This window comes from Trichechus manatus, unplaced genomic scaffold (assembly GCF_000243295.1).
Source record: "Trichechus manatus latirostris isolate Lorelei unplaced genomic scaffold, TriManLat1.0 scaffold00058, whole genome shotgun sequence".
In the NCBI taxonomy this organism is placed as follows: Eukaryota; Metazoa; Chordata; class Mammalia; order Sirenia; family Trichechidae; genus Trichechus; species Trichechus manatus.
Window position 1 is genome coordinate 7092784 of NW_004443994.1, and position 16510 is coordinate 7109293.

General features: G+C 36.1%; 1 protein-coding gene across 4 annotated transcripts in view; it reads left to right on the plus strand.

The window, feature by feature from the left end:
* BTBD8 (BTB domain containing 8) overlaps positions 1-16510 on the plus strand; it is a 109052-nt gene that overhangs the window by 77670 nt on the left and 14872 nt on the right. For all 4 annotated transcript variants that reach the window (XM_023733422.1, XM_023733423.1, XM_023733425.1 and 1 more), the window contains 5 exons: positions 303-405; positions 9586-9768; positions 10348-10485; positions 11329-11458; positions 13886-13947. In XM_023733422.1, coding sequence (XP_023589190.1) covers positions 303-405; positions 9586-9768; positions 10348-10485; positions 11329-11458; positions 13886-13947 — 616 coding nt within the window. The remainder of the gene's footprint in view (positions 1-302; positions 406-9585; positions 9769-10347; positions 10486-11328; positions 11459-13885; positions 13948-16510) is intronic.

Here is a 16510-nt window from a genome sequence, read left to right on the forward strand (position 1 = left end):
AACTAGTTGCACCAGTTGAGATAAAGTACCAATATAGATATTACTGAAGATGCTTGGGATCAATTTTATTTTATCTGAATCATGATTAGTTACTAAAATCTGTACACATAACCCGATGTGGATTAAAATATGTATTTACAGAAAAGGAAGCGTAGTTAAGTCCACCGCAGAATTTATAAAATTAGCAATAAGGGTTAGTCAAAACATAGGTATAATTTATATAACTGACAACTAAGGTATTACTGAATATTATAATGAAAAACATTTTTGTTTTTCTAATTTGGGATTCTGTGATTTAACAGGTGGATTGTAAAGCATTTTGCAAGGTGTTGGTCTGAGAGAAGCTTTGCAAATGTACCCTCTGAGATTCAGAAAAGTTGTCTTCATATGTTGATTGAGTCCATAGTAAGTATAACCTAAATAACCTTGTTTGTGTTTGTCATCACAAGTATAGATACTTTCAGTCTTTTAAATATAAATGTAGAATGTTATTATGAAAGCAAGATAACAGAACAGTTCCAGATACCCAGAACCAATTCAGAGAGGCTATCCTTAAGATTCTGTTCCTCTGGAAACACACTCAGGACCAAATTTATCAATCAGGCTTCAATCAGAGAAGCAAAACCACTAGGAGATATATATTGGTTTATGAACAAAGTGGGCATGGTGGGGATGGAGTTTATGCATTGACTCAGCAACATGGATGTCCCCTCACCAGGGTGGTTCTAGGTACAACACTGAGACCCCTATGGCATCATTCCCCAAGGAGATCAGCCAGCTACCTCATGGCAGACTGATTACATTTCATCACTTCCATCATGGAAAGGGCAGTGCTTTGTTCTTATTGGAGTAGACATTTGTTCTGGATATGGATTTATCTTCCTTGCCTGCAATGCTTCTTCTAAAACCACGATCTGTGGACTTACAGAAGGCCTTATCCATCATCCTGGTATTCCACACAATAAAATTTCTAATCAAGGAACTTACTTCACAGCAAGTCAAGTGTGGAATGGTTTTACTATGTTCCCCATCATCCTGAAGCAGCTAGTTTGATAGAGTGCTAGAATGGCCTTTTGAGGACTCAGTTATAGTGTCAGCTAGGTGGCAAGACCTTGTAGGCCTGGGATAATATTCTCCAGGATGTGGTATATGCTCTAAATTAGTGTCCAATATATAGTGCTATTACACCCATAGCCAGGATTCATGGGTCTAGAAATTAAGGTGTGGAAATAGGAGTGACTCTACACACTATTATCATAGTGACCCGATAGTAAAATGTTTGCTTCCTGTCCCTGCAACCTTAGCCTCTGCTGACCTGGTGTTATAGTTCCAAAGAGAAAAGTGCTTCTACCAGGGGACACAGCAATGATTCCATTAAACTGAAGTTAAGACTTCCTTCTAGCCATCTAGGGCTCCTCATGCCAGTGAATCTATAGGCAAACTTGGAGGATCACTGATAAATTGATCCTAACTGTCAAGGGGAATTTGGGTTGCTACTATAAAATATGGGTAAGGAGGAGTATATCTGGAGTGTAGGACTCTCATGTCCTATGGTTAAAGTCAGTGGAAAACCGTAACAACCCAATTTAGGCAGCACTGATCATGTCCTGGACCCTTCAGGGATGAAAATTTGGGCCACCCTACCAGATAAGAAATTACAACCAGCTGTGGTACTAGTTGAGGACAAAGGGAATATGGGATGGGTAGTGAAAGAAGGTAGTTATAAATGCTAGCTACAACCATGTGACCAATGACAGAAACAGTACTGCAGTAGTTATGATATAATCATGTTCATATCCCTTTTTCGTATGAATATTTTTATACATATATTAACCAACTATTTTTGTTTTTTCCCCCCTCTCTCCCATTCCCCTACCATCTAATATAAGACATGTTAATAATACATACATACATACCTGTTGCTGTCAAGTCGATTCTGACTCATCTCAACCCCGCAGGACAGAGTGGAACTGCCCCATAGGATTTCAAAGGAGCGGCTGGTGGATTCGAACTGCTGACCTTTTGCTTAGCAGCTGTAGTTCTTAACTACTAGGCCACCAGGGCTCCAGTTAATAATAGTTAACGTTATATCTCCATATTTAAGTTACTGGATATCTAAGGGGAGTGTGAATCAGTTTGAAGAAGAATGAACATCACCCAAAGACAAAAAAAAGGTATCCTCTTTTGGGAAGAGGGTTAGCATGTTTGTTGTATGCAAGTTTGTTGTATGTGGAATAGTTGTATCATGTTAGACAGAAGCAGGACTTTGTTATAGTCTCCATTTGGGAACTGAGAATAGTTTAAAGGGATTTGTATGGGTGACAAATTGACAAGAAGTGGACTCTGGGGCTTGGCTAGGCCAAACTGTACTTCCCAGAATCCCCCTTTCTGTGTTTCCAGTTAGGGTGAGCCACGGAGACAATTTGGCATGAGATTTGGAGGACAGAAGTGAGCCAGCAGCCATTTTTCTTTTTTACACTAGGAAGGTGGGGGCAGCCATTTTTAGCTCACACATATTGTTGCTTATTTACTGACTCACCTTGTTGGCATAGGACAGCAGCCAGACTTGCAACTGCTCTACCTTGTCCTGTATCCTTCTTCAGCCTCTCTGATTCCTGGGCGAGGTATGTGTTTAGCTCCATGATGAAATGTGCCAGCATCTCCTGTAGGACACTCACTTCATTAAGTTGGAGGCAGTGAGAACTGACATGGTTCTATTCCATACTTGTGGGTTGCAGCTCATATTCTTAGGTTTCAGCTTGTCCTTGCTGTCCCCCTCTTTACACCTGTCTTCCCTTCTCAACTGCCTGCCCTGTGGATGTCAAACTACAGCAACAGATTAAATACTATTTAGCCAGCTTTCACACTTGCGTAAGGTCAAACCCCGTAACAAATCCCTTTGTGTGTACTAATACCCCCTAGTGGTTCTGTTCCCCTAACTGAATCCTGAATGATACCACCACAGCCTGGGTTACATAGAAGATGTATCTAAATCTAACTGGGAAAATAAGTATAGGTCATAAGCTGGTGAGATACCACTGCAAAAAATAAATCTAAATCTGGGTTTAAGGTAGTGAATAACTTTGTAGTTTTGCTGCTTACTATTTTGCATTACAGTTTCCTTGGTTTTGGAATGGTTACTCCCTATTCATGAAGGCAAACAAAAGACCCTGCTGTAATTCATCTTGATAGAAGTGGAAACACTCATTTATAATTATAATCACTAGTATTGTTTAGAGGTGCTTTTTTTACAACTTTACAGTTCAAAAATGCTTTTAAGACTATAAGACAGGTACTGTTATCCCCATTTCACAGATGAGAAACAGAATCAGAGAGGTAAGTGCTTTATTCAGGTTCACAATGCCAGTAAATACAAAGCCAGGTCTTAAAACCAACTGCTACCCTATCATTATAGGTGCTCAACGTGGGCAGAGATTTTTTTTTTTTTAAAGATGTAGGCCTTGGCTTCAAGGAACTTACAAGCTGATGGAAGAATGGGCATTTTAAAAACTAAAATCCAAATTATATTTATGATGAATATTATTTACCATCGTAGTCCCGGCCTTACAACCAAAACCAAAAACCCATTGCTGTCAAGTAGACTCCGACTCACATAGCCACCCTATAGGACAGAATAGAACTGCCCCATAGGGTTTCCAGGGAGCGGCTGGTGGATTCAAACTGCTGACCTTTTGGTTAGCAGCCAAGCTCTTAACCACTGCACCACCGGGACTCCAGCCTTACAACAGTACCTCCCAAAAACCCAAACCCACTGCCATCGAGTCGATTCCAACTCATAGCAACCCTGTAGGACAGAGTAGAACTGCACCATAGGGTTTTCAAAGCTGTAAATCTTTACAGAAGCCAACTGCCACATCTTTTTCTTGCGGAGTGGCTGGTAGGTTTGAACCGCTGACCTTTTGTTAGCAACCGAGCGCTTTAACCACTGTGCCACCAGGACTTCTCCAGTAGTGCCTAGCACATATTAAACACTCAGTATATACTGTCAAATAGGTAAATAAATGAATGAAAAAGTATGATCCTTATAATTCAGGTGTATACATGGGAACACAGAGAAAACTTAATAATGTAATTTCTAGAACTATTACAGAATCTGATTAAAATTTTCTGATTCAAAATATTTTGTTTACACCCTTAAAAAAGAAAATCAGATTATGAAGAGTTTTTAAATTTATGAAAGTAAAACAAAAGTAAGTGTGGGTGGTCACTAGGGTAAAACTAAAATTACATATAGTATATTATGTTATTAGTTCCAGGGTCAAAGACTAGCTGAAGTTCTATTTAATTAACACAATATCACAAGGACTAAGAAATAGTGTGTTATAGTGTTTATTCAGTATATGGTATTAGGACAACCAGGAGGCTAACTGAAAAAATTTAAGTTGAATCCATGCCTCATGTCTCATACCAGGATATATTCCAAATGGATCAAAGATTTGAATGTAAGAAAAAAAGAAACTTAAAATACTGCAATAAACTGTGGAAGAATTATTTTATAATCTCAGTGGGGTAGGAAAGAGGGATAGCCTTTTTAAGTATGATACAGACTCAGAAGCCATAAAAGAAATTTGATTATATAAAAATACATAATTTCTACATAGTAAAAACCACCATAAGTCAAAAGACAAGCGACAGCTCATACCACAGACATGATACTCATTTTCCCAATATAGTGAGTTCCTACAAATGGATTTTTTTTAAAGCCAAACAAAGGAAATATAAACACCTCTTAATTTGATGAAGATATCCTCAGCTTCACTTACTTAAGAGACATGATCGTTAAAACTGCAGTATGATACCATTTTCTGCTTTTCAGAATGAAAAAAATAAGGAATTTGACAATGTACTATTGTTACCGCAATAACGCAGATTGGAGCCGCCTGCCGCAATAGCCAATTCTGAGACGGGTGACGCCAGCAGCAAGAGTTTTTATTATATATCGATATATAGGAGACAGAGGGGAATAGATTCCTCAAAAAAACCCCATCTCCCCAACTGGAGATCGGCCGAAGGCTTTTATAGGGACAAGATTATGGGTCTTAGAAGTTTGTGTTAGTTCCCCCTTGAGGTGGTCACATCCCAGATGAGTTAATCTTTTCTTGGGGGTTATCTGGTGATATCCTGGTTTTCTTGTCCCAAGATGGGTGCTTTGTTCAGTTTGTCATTCCTAGACATTATCACTTGTTTTCCACCCTCCAAGGAGGAACATCAGTTAGTCTTAAACCTTTTGTAGAGACTCGAACCAGAGGGAAAAACAAGATCATGAGACAATGTGGGGGTTAGCAATGGGGAGTAATAATAGTGAGCTGGACCTATGCAGCCTCTTCCACTATTACATTGTTAGTAAGGCTGTGAGGAATAAATATTGTTATTCATTGCGAGGGAAGGCATAAATTTGCAAGATATTTTGCTGTGTTTGTCAAACTTTTTTTGACCGTGACCCAGAATAAGTTCTTTTTACATTGTGATTCAGTAGTGGTGCATGTAGAACTGAAACAAAGTTTCACAGGGCAGTACATACCCTTATATATGATGTACTGGTGTTTTCCATTTTTCTTTATTCTATTTCTTTCTTTTTTGTTGTTTTCTAATGCTGGTTGTGACTCACTAAGTAGATTTCTCTAGGCTGCTACAGTGAAGGAAACTATAGCTTGAAAACTGCTCCACTGAATGTATGTTGGCAATGTTTCAGATACCCCTGGTACCCCTACGTCATATCCTCTTGGCCTGTCTTTGTACTCCAGTCATTGCTGCAGCATTGAGCTGCACACAGGTGTGACCTGACAGCACTTCCTCTCAGTCACTTGTATTTCTCACTTTTCTGTCCTGAGGCTTTACCTGGGATACTTGCAGTTTAACAATTCTGACACATGTGCATACCTGGACCTGAAAGGATGTTAACACCTCAGGGGGTAACCTGAGGTGTTAACACCTTGCCCAGTGGGAGATGGGAGCCAGTATTTAAGTGATCTCCTCTCTGTCCTTTGGGTGGGTAATTCTCCAGTACCTACAGTAATGAATAGCTATATCAGTTCTCAAATTTTAATGTATATGCAGAACACTTGGGGATCTTGTTTAAATGAAGATTCTAATTCAGTAAGTCAAGGGTGGGGCCTGAGATTTTGCATTTCTTACAGGCTCCAGGAATGTCGATACTGTGGATCATACTTTGAGTAACAAGGAGCTAGATAGCACACCCTTGGATTGGCTTTCCCTCCTTCCATGTTTCACTCTTCCTAGTGCCTTTCATCCCCTTGGGATCACTTCCCAAAATAACTGCATACAAGCCTGTTTCTCAGGCTCTGTTTTATTGGCAGAACCCAGGCTAAGGCAAGTAGTATTGACCAAGCAATTTGTCATGGATTGAATTGTGTCCCCCCAAAATATGTGTCAACTTGGCTAGGCCATGATTCCCAGTATTGTATGATTGTCCACCATTTTGTCATCTGATGTGATTTTCCTATGTGTTGTAAATCCTACTTCTATGATGTTAATGAGGCAGGGTTAGAGGCAGTTATGTTAATGAGGGAGGACGCAATCTACAAGATTAGATTATGTCTTAAGTCAGTCTCTTTTGAGATATAAAAGAAAGAATCAAGCAGAGAGACAGGGGGACCATACCACCAAGAAAGTAGTGCCAGGAGCAGAGTGCATCCTTTGGACCCAGGGTTCCTGCACAGAGAATCTCCTAGACCAAGGGAAGATTGATGACAAGGACCTTCCTCTTGAGCTGACAGAGAAAGCTTTCCCCTGGAGCTGGCACCCTGAATTGGGACTTGTAGGCTACTAGACTGTGAGAGAATAAATTTTTCTTTGTTAAAGCCATCCACTTGTGGTATTTCTGTTATAGCAGCACTAGATAACTAAGGCACAACTCTATAAGGAATTTATCCTATAGGCATTTTATCCTCTAGTAATTTATTCACATATGTGTGAAGTAATGTTACATACAAGGTCATTCATTACAACATTGTAATACCAAAGTGCTGCAAAGCAGCGCAAATGTCTTTCAGTAGAGGACTGGTTAAATGACTTATGATATTATCTATACAATGAACTACTGTGTAGCTAATAAAACAATAAGAAGGCCCTTTATAAATTAATAAGAATATTCAAGATGTATGCTAAGTGAAAAAAATGAAGATACAGAGCACTGTGTATATTGATGCCTCCATTTGGGTAAAAGAAGGGGAAGTTACTTGTTTGTGTATACATAAAATAACTGCAAAGATACAGAAAAAAGTAAAACTGGTTGTGAGACAGGGAAGTGGGTAGTTGATGATGGGAATGGAGGAGAAATGGGAGAGAGACTTTTCCTAGTAATGCCCTTTATACATTTTTGAACTTTGAACCATGTGATTATGTTAACAAATTAAATTTTTATGTGTCTAATCTAGAAGTATTACATTTTTTCTTCTGTGAACCTGGAGGCACTCTATCCTTTAAGGTTATTATATTTGGGTCAGTATGGAATAAAGTCATATACCACCTATGTTATCATTTAACTGTTTGTGCCCATATTTTATTTTTCCAATACATTCCAAACTAATGTACACCTATACTTTATATCTGGATTTTTTTAAATTACTGTCAGAGTAATAACATTATGTATATAAACAAGCACTTTATAGATACCTGCCAAGTATATCTGAATACCCTACATTTGACTCCACTACCAGAGTAATCCCTATAGTATCACAAACTGAACTTATTGCTTAAAACTCTTAATAATTGGATAGTTACTAAGTCATCAGAGGAGGAGAGGATGATGGGACTAAATTTTAAAAAAACTTGAAATGTAGCAAAGCGATTTTTTTTTCTCTAATAAAGCAAACCAGAACCAAACCCACTGCCTTCGAGTCAATTCCGACTCACAGCGACCTCATAGGGTTTCCAACGCTGTAGATCTCTACAGAAGCAGACTGCTACATCATCTTTCTCCCTCTGAGCGGCTGGTGGTTTTGAATTGCCAGCCTTTCAGTTATCAGTCAGTCGCTTTAACCACTGCACCACCAGGGCTCCTTCTGATAAAGCAGGAGAAGTATATACATTTTAAAAGAATTCTTGCTAAATGGGTGAAATTTAAAAAGTTGGTACTCAAGGATTAAACTTATCTTAGAAACGCAGTTATAGACTCTCAGTTCAGTCTCTGATAATGCTAAAAGATAACAAATATTTTGAGTGTCTGCTATGACCCACTGGGGCTACAATGGTGAGCAGCAACAGACATGGTTTCACACTCACTGAACGTACAGTGTAGTGAGGGCGACAGACATTCATCAGATAGCAGCATTTGTGATTGAATAATTACAGATGAATTAAGTGCCCTAAGGAAGAGAGACAGGTTCTCTGATAGCATGTATAAAAGGAATCTGATACAAGTCTATAGAGAACAGGGAAGACACAGTGCTTGAGTTGAGAACTGAACGATACAGAGAGTGTGCACAATTCCACATCATGCTGTTCATGTTAAGGATTTCAGTCTGTCATTTCCAAATTTAACATTTTTCTATTACCTACCCCAAACCTAAGTAGCTTAAAATAATACCTTATTGTTTCTCACACTTTTGTGGGTTGACTGGATGGTGGTTCTGCTGGTCGTGCATGAACTCACTCCTGAGCTGAATTCAGCTGTTGGCTAAGCTGTAGGCTGGACGTCCTTCTCCACGGGTCTTTCTTCCGAGGCTTCTTCACGGCCTGGTGATCTCAAGGTTCCAAGAGTGTAAAGACAGAAGCTATAAGGCCTAGGCTCTGAAACTTGCACAAAATCAGTCCCACTGCATTCTGTTAGTTAAAACAAGTGACAAGGCCAGTCCGCATTCAGAAAACCAAAACCAAACCCGTTGCCATTGAGTTGATTCCGACTCATAGCAATCCTATAGGATAGAGTAGAACTGAGTGGCAAAGAATTTGTGGCCATGTTTTTCAATCTACTACAGTCTATCAGATAATTATTCAATAAATATTTACTAATCATTGTTTTTAATAACTAGAAATACAAACATGAATAAGATACACATTTATAAGTTGTCATTTTTTCCTTTTTCTTGAAGCACATGGCATTTGTTAATTGTCATTCCATTTTCCATAGAGATAAGTATTTGTGAATATTTTTTTCCTATGGTATGAAAATGAATTATCATTAAATGAATAAGATAAAAAGTGTAGTCTTACCTAATTAGAGAGGAGGAAGAAAATCACTGGGGATTCTAAGTAATTTTTAGCCTTTCTAAATTTGCAGTAAAGCACATGTATTTTATAGTCAGAAAAGAAGTAAGGCTATGTCAGTGTAGCCCTGCAGTTATGAATGGTGTCTATAAGCACAAAAATAAATTTAGTAGTGAAAATCTCACTGTAACTCTGCTCTTTCCAGCTCATAGTCTGCCCTTTTGGATAATTCTAAATGAATAAGTAAATATTATATATAAAACTAATGACAAAGATTTTTATCACCTTTTTTTCAGGTAAATCACAAGGAAACAAAAGTATTTGATTTGCTTAGAAAGTTATTTTATGAGCAGTGATACTATCTAACTTTTTTCCCACTATTTTTAAAATTTTAAGAATGATAAGAATGCCGCTTTTCTTCTGATGGAAAGTGACAGACTAATCATCAGTCTGCCCAGGGTGAAGTGGACAGAAGCAGCACTGAGTATGGCATCTCAGCTCCAAGAAGAATGTATTGCGTTTATTGTAGTAAACTTCCCCAAGATCATTCATAGTGAAAATTTTGCTCTTCTGTTACAGGTATTGTGTGTGAAATTATATCCTGTATTTAGTTCCATCTTTGGGTCCTGATTTTAATTATGTATGAGTTTTTAAATGCAGGTTGCCTTCGGCTGAATTAGTATGATTTAAATAAATTCCATAGCAGATGGTATGTTTGCCCAGAATTGAGAGAAGTGACGGACAGGATTTTTGGCTCACAAGATAAGGAAGTGGGGAGGGACAGGTGCGAGTGCTCTGGCAAGGCACAGTGTAACTCTGGCCAACTCTTTTAGAAACGAAAGTCATATTGTTTTGGTTCATGGAAAATTCTGTCTTACTGGGGACCCACTTTCTCTAACATTAGGCATTGAGTATCGAACCTCTACTGCTTATTTCTAGGTTCTGTTGTTAGGACTATTTTGACTCCTAAGAACTGTGTGTGTGTGTGTGTGTGTGTGTGTGTGTGTATTTTTAACAAAGAGAATGAGCAATTGTAATTTTTGGTTGAGTTCCTACAGCCAGTTATGATAAATGGTCTGCTGTTATGCCAGACTTTCACATTTCTTATACATTTTACATATATATTCTTGTTAAGTATCAGTTTTCTATGTTTTGTAGTCACAAGCAATGAGCAGCACAGCTGATCTATTGGACAAAGTTTTAAAAGCAATTGAAGAAAACGTTACCACTGAGAATAGTTGCTCTCTTCTTATGGCTCTGGACACATTACTGAACAATGAAAGTACAAAGGAAATGGTATTGAGTATAATAAATTTCACAAAATCATGTAATATTTGAAGTGTTTTAAGATTTTTAAATGTATGCACAAAAATACTCAGGATCATTAAAGCTAGGTGATGGATACATGGGGTTTGTTTTACTGTTATGTATGTTTGAAATTCTTTATAATACAGAATTTAAAAAATTGTGTTTACCTCCAAATGAATTTATTAGGAAAGTTTAGAATTTGGCAGTTTGGCTGGTTAATTCTAAACATATTTTGCTACTTAGCAATAGTAACTGGTACAGCATAACTCTAGTATTTCTACCCTGTCACCATAGTAAATTCTCTGAATATAAAATTTATATTTTAAAATTTAAATCATTAATATCTTTTTATTTTATAATACATTCTTAATTCCATTTTATCTTCAGAAAAAATTAACTGGGAAAAAGTAAAGGTAAAATATTACTTATTTTTATGTGCAGTTAATCAGTAGTAATTAATAAGCTAATTGCAAATTATTGGCATTTTGCATTTGTTCAACATGAATGATTAAAATATTTCATTAAATTTATTACTATTCCATAGAGTATTTGACCTTGTAATGTCAGAGGCTGTGGAAGGTATTCATCTAAAAGGCATTGGTGATTTAAAATAACGTTTGCTTGAAAGGGTTAGATTTAGCTTCGTGCTTCACTCTAAAATTCTGTTGTGGAAGCATAAGCATTCATAAATATCATGTACCCGATGATCTTAAAATCTAAGTGATGACATCATTGATCTAGCTTAGGAGTAAGTAGATTCAGAAAGGAATAATAACTGGTTGCTATGACAATGTGGCTCTCACCAGCTGCTGATTTGTTGCCTGAACACAGGGTTTTATGTGCAAGATCCAGGCTCTGCGTGATAAGCTGTGGATCTTCCTAGTACAGTCTTTCTATGCTGTTCGTCACACAGAAAGCTGGAAGCTGATGAGCACAGATGATCAACAGAAAATCCAAGCAGGTATGTTAGCTTTGAGATTTTCTTATTCTTTTATTATGATCTTTGTGACAGCAGGTATTTTAAGGGCATTCTAATAAATGGTAGGATTAACGCTTGTGTCCTTCTGTTCAATAATAGGTTGCTAATTGAATCTAGTGATAGTACGTTTAGGCAGTTTTAATAAATCATAATCTTTTTGTTGTTCTTATGAAATGAAACTCATTTCCTTTTTATTTATATATAAATTTTTAATCTTACTGTGTATTAACAAAAATGTTCCAGCCTAATTTGCTTAAAAGCATTCTTGTTAAGAGATTAGAAGTATAGGAAAATGTAATCCACATAGAACAGATTAGCAAGTATACTTTCTCTCCTTGTTAAAAATACATTTTGCCATAAAGATTTTCCATCTTTTGCGTGAGCTTCTATTTCTTGTGATTTTTGCCTAGATTAGATTGCTTTATTTCACAATTGATTGGTTCAGTGATATAATGTGTGCTATTGCGGAGTGTCCCTCAGGAGCCGCACGGTGGTCTCTGACATTTAATAGGTACTATTTGAAACATTAGCATTAAACAAAAGATGTATGTTGCTCAGCAGTGTCTTTATTTCAAAAATATTAAAATACAATTTTGAGGGTGGGGAACCGAAAATGGCTTCATGACTATTTTTGTGTTAAAGCAGGTGCCTTAGGTAAAATGTTGGCAGATTCAGCAAGTATACTTTTAAAAACATTTTAAGTTAAGAGACTATCTTTTATGTAGTAAATATTTTTGTACTGTAAAACATGAAAGCCATATGTGATATAAAATATTACTGATAGTACATAGATATGTTAAATTCTTTGAGGTAAAGTCAAAATATCATCTGCTCTGTTTTTCATTATGAGCATAGCATGATAGTGTAGCTAGATGTGATCTGATGAGCACTTTGCAAAGAAATTCCATTTTTTTAAACAACAACAAATATCTTGGAAGGGGGGTCTTCAGAAATTGGAAATGTTTTCCTTGTGACTATTTCTGTGCTGATTTTTAGATGAGTTTATCTTTATTAGAAAATCTATACAATGTGAAGAAACAATATAAGATCGGAATTCCTAGAGTGGGTGTCGTTCACACTCTCTTCTGACTGGTAGCAAACTTTGCTTTTCTCTATTTTCAAGGATTTCATAGTTAAGTTGAGCTTTAAACAATGTTCTTTTAATTCTTAAAAGTCCTAATTAAAAATATATGTAAATACACATACCCATACATATCTAAAACAAAATGTTATTGGTAGTCCAGTTAATTGTCAAAAGAACTTTCCATTCTATTACATCAGCGTAATAATAAATTTTTTTTTTTTAATCTTAAATGGGTTGAATGATAATGAGTCCTGACTTATATATGATTACTGCATTGGGAAACCCCCCATAAAGGAATTGTTCTGGGTTGTCTTTGTTACAATATTTCTTATGTTCTTATTGAGTTATAGACCTTTGGTAGAAATTTTGCATTAATTTCTTCTTGTATATTATTGTACAAAGTCATAGGCTTTTTATGAATCAGTCCTTATAATGCCATTTCCAGGATCTTGCTTTGTCTTATAGCACAGATCCTATAGGAGATCCTGGAAGATGCACGGTAGAATTACAGGGAATTTATTTTCTTTTTCATCTGCTGTTTTAATAAAAGTCAAATAACTTTTGGAGATTATACACATTTCTTCAAAATATATTTTAAAGCACCATAACCTTCAAAAAGAAGAAATACATGAGCTAAACTGTACATACAGCTCTCATACCATTATTCCTATATATTTTTCTGACATCATTCAGATTCTTATTTGAAGAACATAAGCATGACTTCATAAATAATTCCCATATAAACCTAACCTATAAAATTAATTTTTATGTAATTCTAAGAAAATGATGTGGGTTTGGGGATTGTTTCTGGTTTTATTTTCAATAAAACCTTCTATTTTTCTTCCTCAAACATCCAAAACCAGAGATAATTGTAGTTAATTTCAACAGAGTATTTTTGTTTTTAGGATAAATACGTTCTTATATTTAATAGTTTGTAAAATTACATTTGCCACAATCTATAAATTTTTGAAATTTGGAAAACTAAATGAAACCAATTATCTCTAAAATTTCACTAGTTAAGAAAATTCTATTTTTGTGTAAATGTGCAAATCTTCTCAGAGATAGTGCATTTCTTATTTGTTCATTTTAATTTAATAACACAAAATCCATAGATACCAACAAGTAAGATTGAAAACATTCTTTTTTAAAAAAATTCTAAAATATGTTAGAGAATTATTTATGTGTAATAGATTGGTTTCAGTTCTTTGAAGTTATTTTCATACAAACATAACCTTTTTTTTTTGCTAGCATAGTACCTTCCCTTTATGTCTATGGTAATAATAGTAATGCTTCCTATAAAAGTAAATTACTGTGTCTTTCTACAGCTGCATTTGACAAAGGTGATGATCGAAGACTGGGCAAAAAGCCTGTATTCAGTAGCTCTCAGGTAAACTTTCAAAAGATAACAAATAACTTAGATTTTATTATTTTTTATTTCTGATTAACTTTTAAACAACTTATTTTTTCATTAATTAAAACCGTTTCTTAATGGAAAATTATTTTAAAATTTTTTTTAAACAGGTGAGCATTTCATAAATTTTTTAAATGATGTGAATTTTTTATATCCAGCTGGCACAGGAAGTGAATTCTTGTCTACCTTTTTCATTTCCTTGAAAACTCTTTTGGCAACTAACATATTGGAGCTCTTCCATTAGATCAAAAATTGTTTAGAATTCTAGACCTAATTCAATATCTATTTTTCTAATTCACCTACTTCTTCCAAAAGGTTTTAGTTGTTCCAGTTTTCTCTGTACTTAAGTTTTAATTCACATAATGCGTTTTCGGTCTATAAAAGGCATTTGATACCAAGGATACAATTGTTTTTTACTCCAAAAGTTACTTTGTATGTTTGTCGTAACCTAAATACATTTTTCTTCCAAAAAAATGTTTTTAATGATAGGGTTCCAAGCTAACTTATAGATGCTCACTTAATAATATATTTGAAACTCCAAATTATACTAACCTAGTCCATGCACTATAATGATATATAATGGAGACGTACACTGAGAGTTCCAATTTGAAATGCAAAGAACACATTGCCCTTCCAAAGTGGAATAAGGAATCCTCTTTTCTTCTTCATCAGCCATTAGATAGGAACCCAGGAAGCTCCAAGCCTAAGCTGAGAGCTCTTATGGCTTGAGGCAGGGGTCAAGTTCCAGTTGTTCAGGGTGAGAAGCTGTGGGACATAACAGCTTTTTGCCATTAAACCTCCTATGCTTGTTTCCCAAAATTATGTTCCACAATATATTTGTTCTATCATATGTTCCACCTAAGAACATTTAGGATCAACTAATTTTGAGAATTGCTTCTCTTAGACTAATAATATTCTTTAGCACTTAAAAAACTCTGAAAAGCACTATAATAAAGAACACTGTTAAATTCTGCTTTACCCAGAATTTCCCCAAATTTTATAACCATGAAACATCACTACCTTCCTACCCCCCTTCATTATACACTTCCACAGAACATACTCTAGTAAATACTACCTTAGAGCTTTCTTCTTCTTTTTTTTTTTTTAATGGTCCCCAGCTATTAGCCTGCCTGCCTGCCTTCCTTTCCTCTGTTCTACTAACTGGTATGAAGGTTAGTAGGTAAGAGGCTTTCTCCCCTTTCTTGGCCTGTAGCAAAATAGAACCCAGTCCCATTGCTCTTTCCCTGTCTTCGTGACTTTGAGGTTGTCCAAGGGTTTTTTATTGTTACCAACAATGGGAAGGAAACAGCAATAAGTTTTCCTCATAAAGGCAGTGGTAAAAATGAAGTGAATGCTGGACATAGCATCAAAAGAGCTGGGTTCAAATCTTGGCTCCACATTTGTTATCTGTGTCATCCTGGACAAGACATTTAAACCATAAGTCTTAGTTTGAAATAATAAAACCTGACAGGACTACTGTGAAAATTAAGTGTAATAACTTATGTTCAATTATCAGTAAATGTGAAATGAATAAATGTATTTTCCAAAGAGAGATGAAATGTTTGGAGATGGGAGAAAATTAATGTGATAAGACAAAGAGGAAGGTTTTTGTTTTGTTGTGTTTTTTAATTAATATTTTATTGTGTTTTAGGTGAAAGTATACACAGCAAATTAGGTTCCCCTTTAACAATTTTTATACAAATTGTTCTGTGCCATTGGTTACAATTTTTACAGTGTGTCAGCATTCTCATTATTTCCATTCTGTTTGTTCTGTTTCCATTGATCTAGCTTCAGTTTCCCTCCTTGCCGTCTCATCTTTGCTTTTGGGTGACTATTAACCGTTTGGTCTCATATAGTTAATTGTTTAAGGGAGCACATTACTCATGGGTGATATTGTTTATTTTATAAGCCAATATGTTGTTAGCTGAAAGGTGACCTGCAGAAACAACTTCAATTCCAAGTTCAAAGGGTGTCTTTAGGATGATAGGCTCAGGGGTTCCTCTAGTCTCTATTAGTCCAGTCTGGCCTTTTATAGGAATTTGAGTTTTGTTCTACATTTTTCTCCCATTCTATCTGGGACCTTCTACTGTGTCCCTGGTCAGAATAGTCAGTAGTGGTAGCCAGGTACCATCTGGTTCTTCTGGTCTCAGGTTTGAAGAGGTTGTGGTTCATGTGGGCTAGTAGTCCCATGAACTAGTTTCTTCTTTGAACCTTTGATTTCCTTCATTCTCTTTTGCTCCGTACAAGTAGAGACCAATAGTTGTATCTTAGGTGACTGCTCCCAAGCTTTTAAGACCTCAGATGCTACTCACCAAACTCAGATGTAGAACATTATCTTTGTGAACTATGTTATACCAGTTGACTAAGTTGTCCCCCAAGACTATGGTCCTAAGCCTTTTGACCTGGTAAACCAATCCCACGAGTTGTTTAGTTATGTCTAGGAAGCCTCCGTTAACTGTCCCCTCAATGTGGTTTATTATATATGTGGATATATTTGCAGCACACACAAACATATGTATACATATGCCTACAGATACCC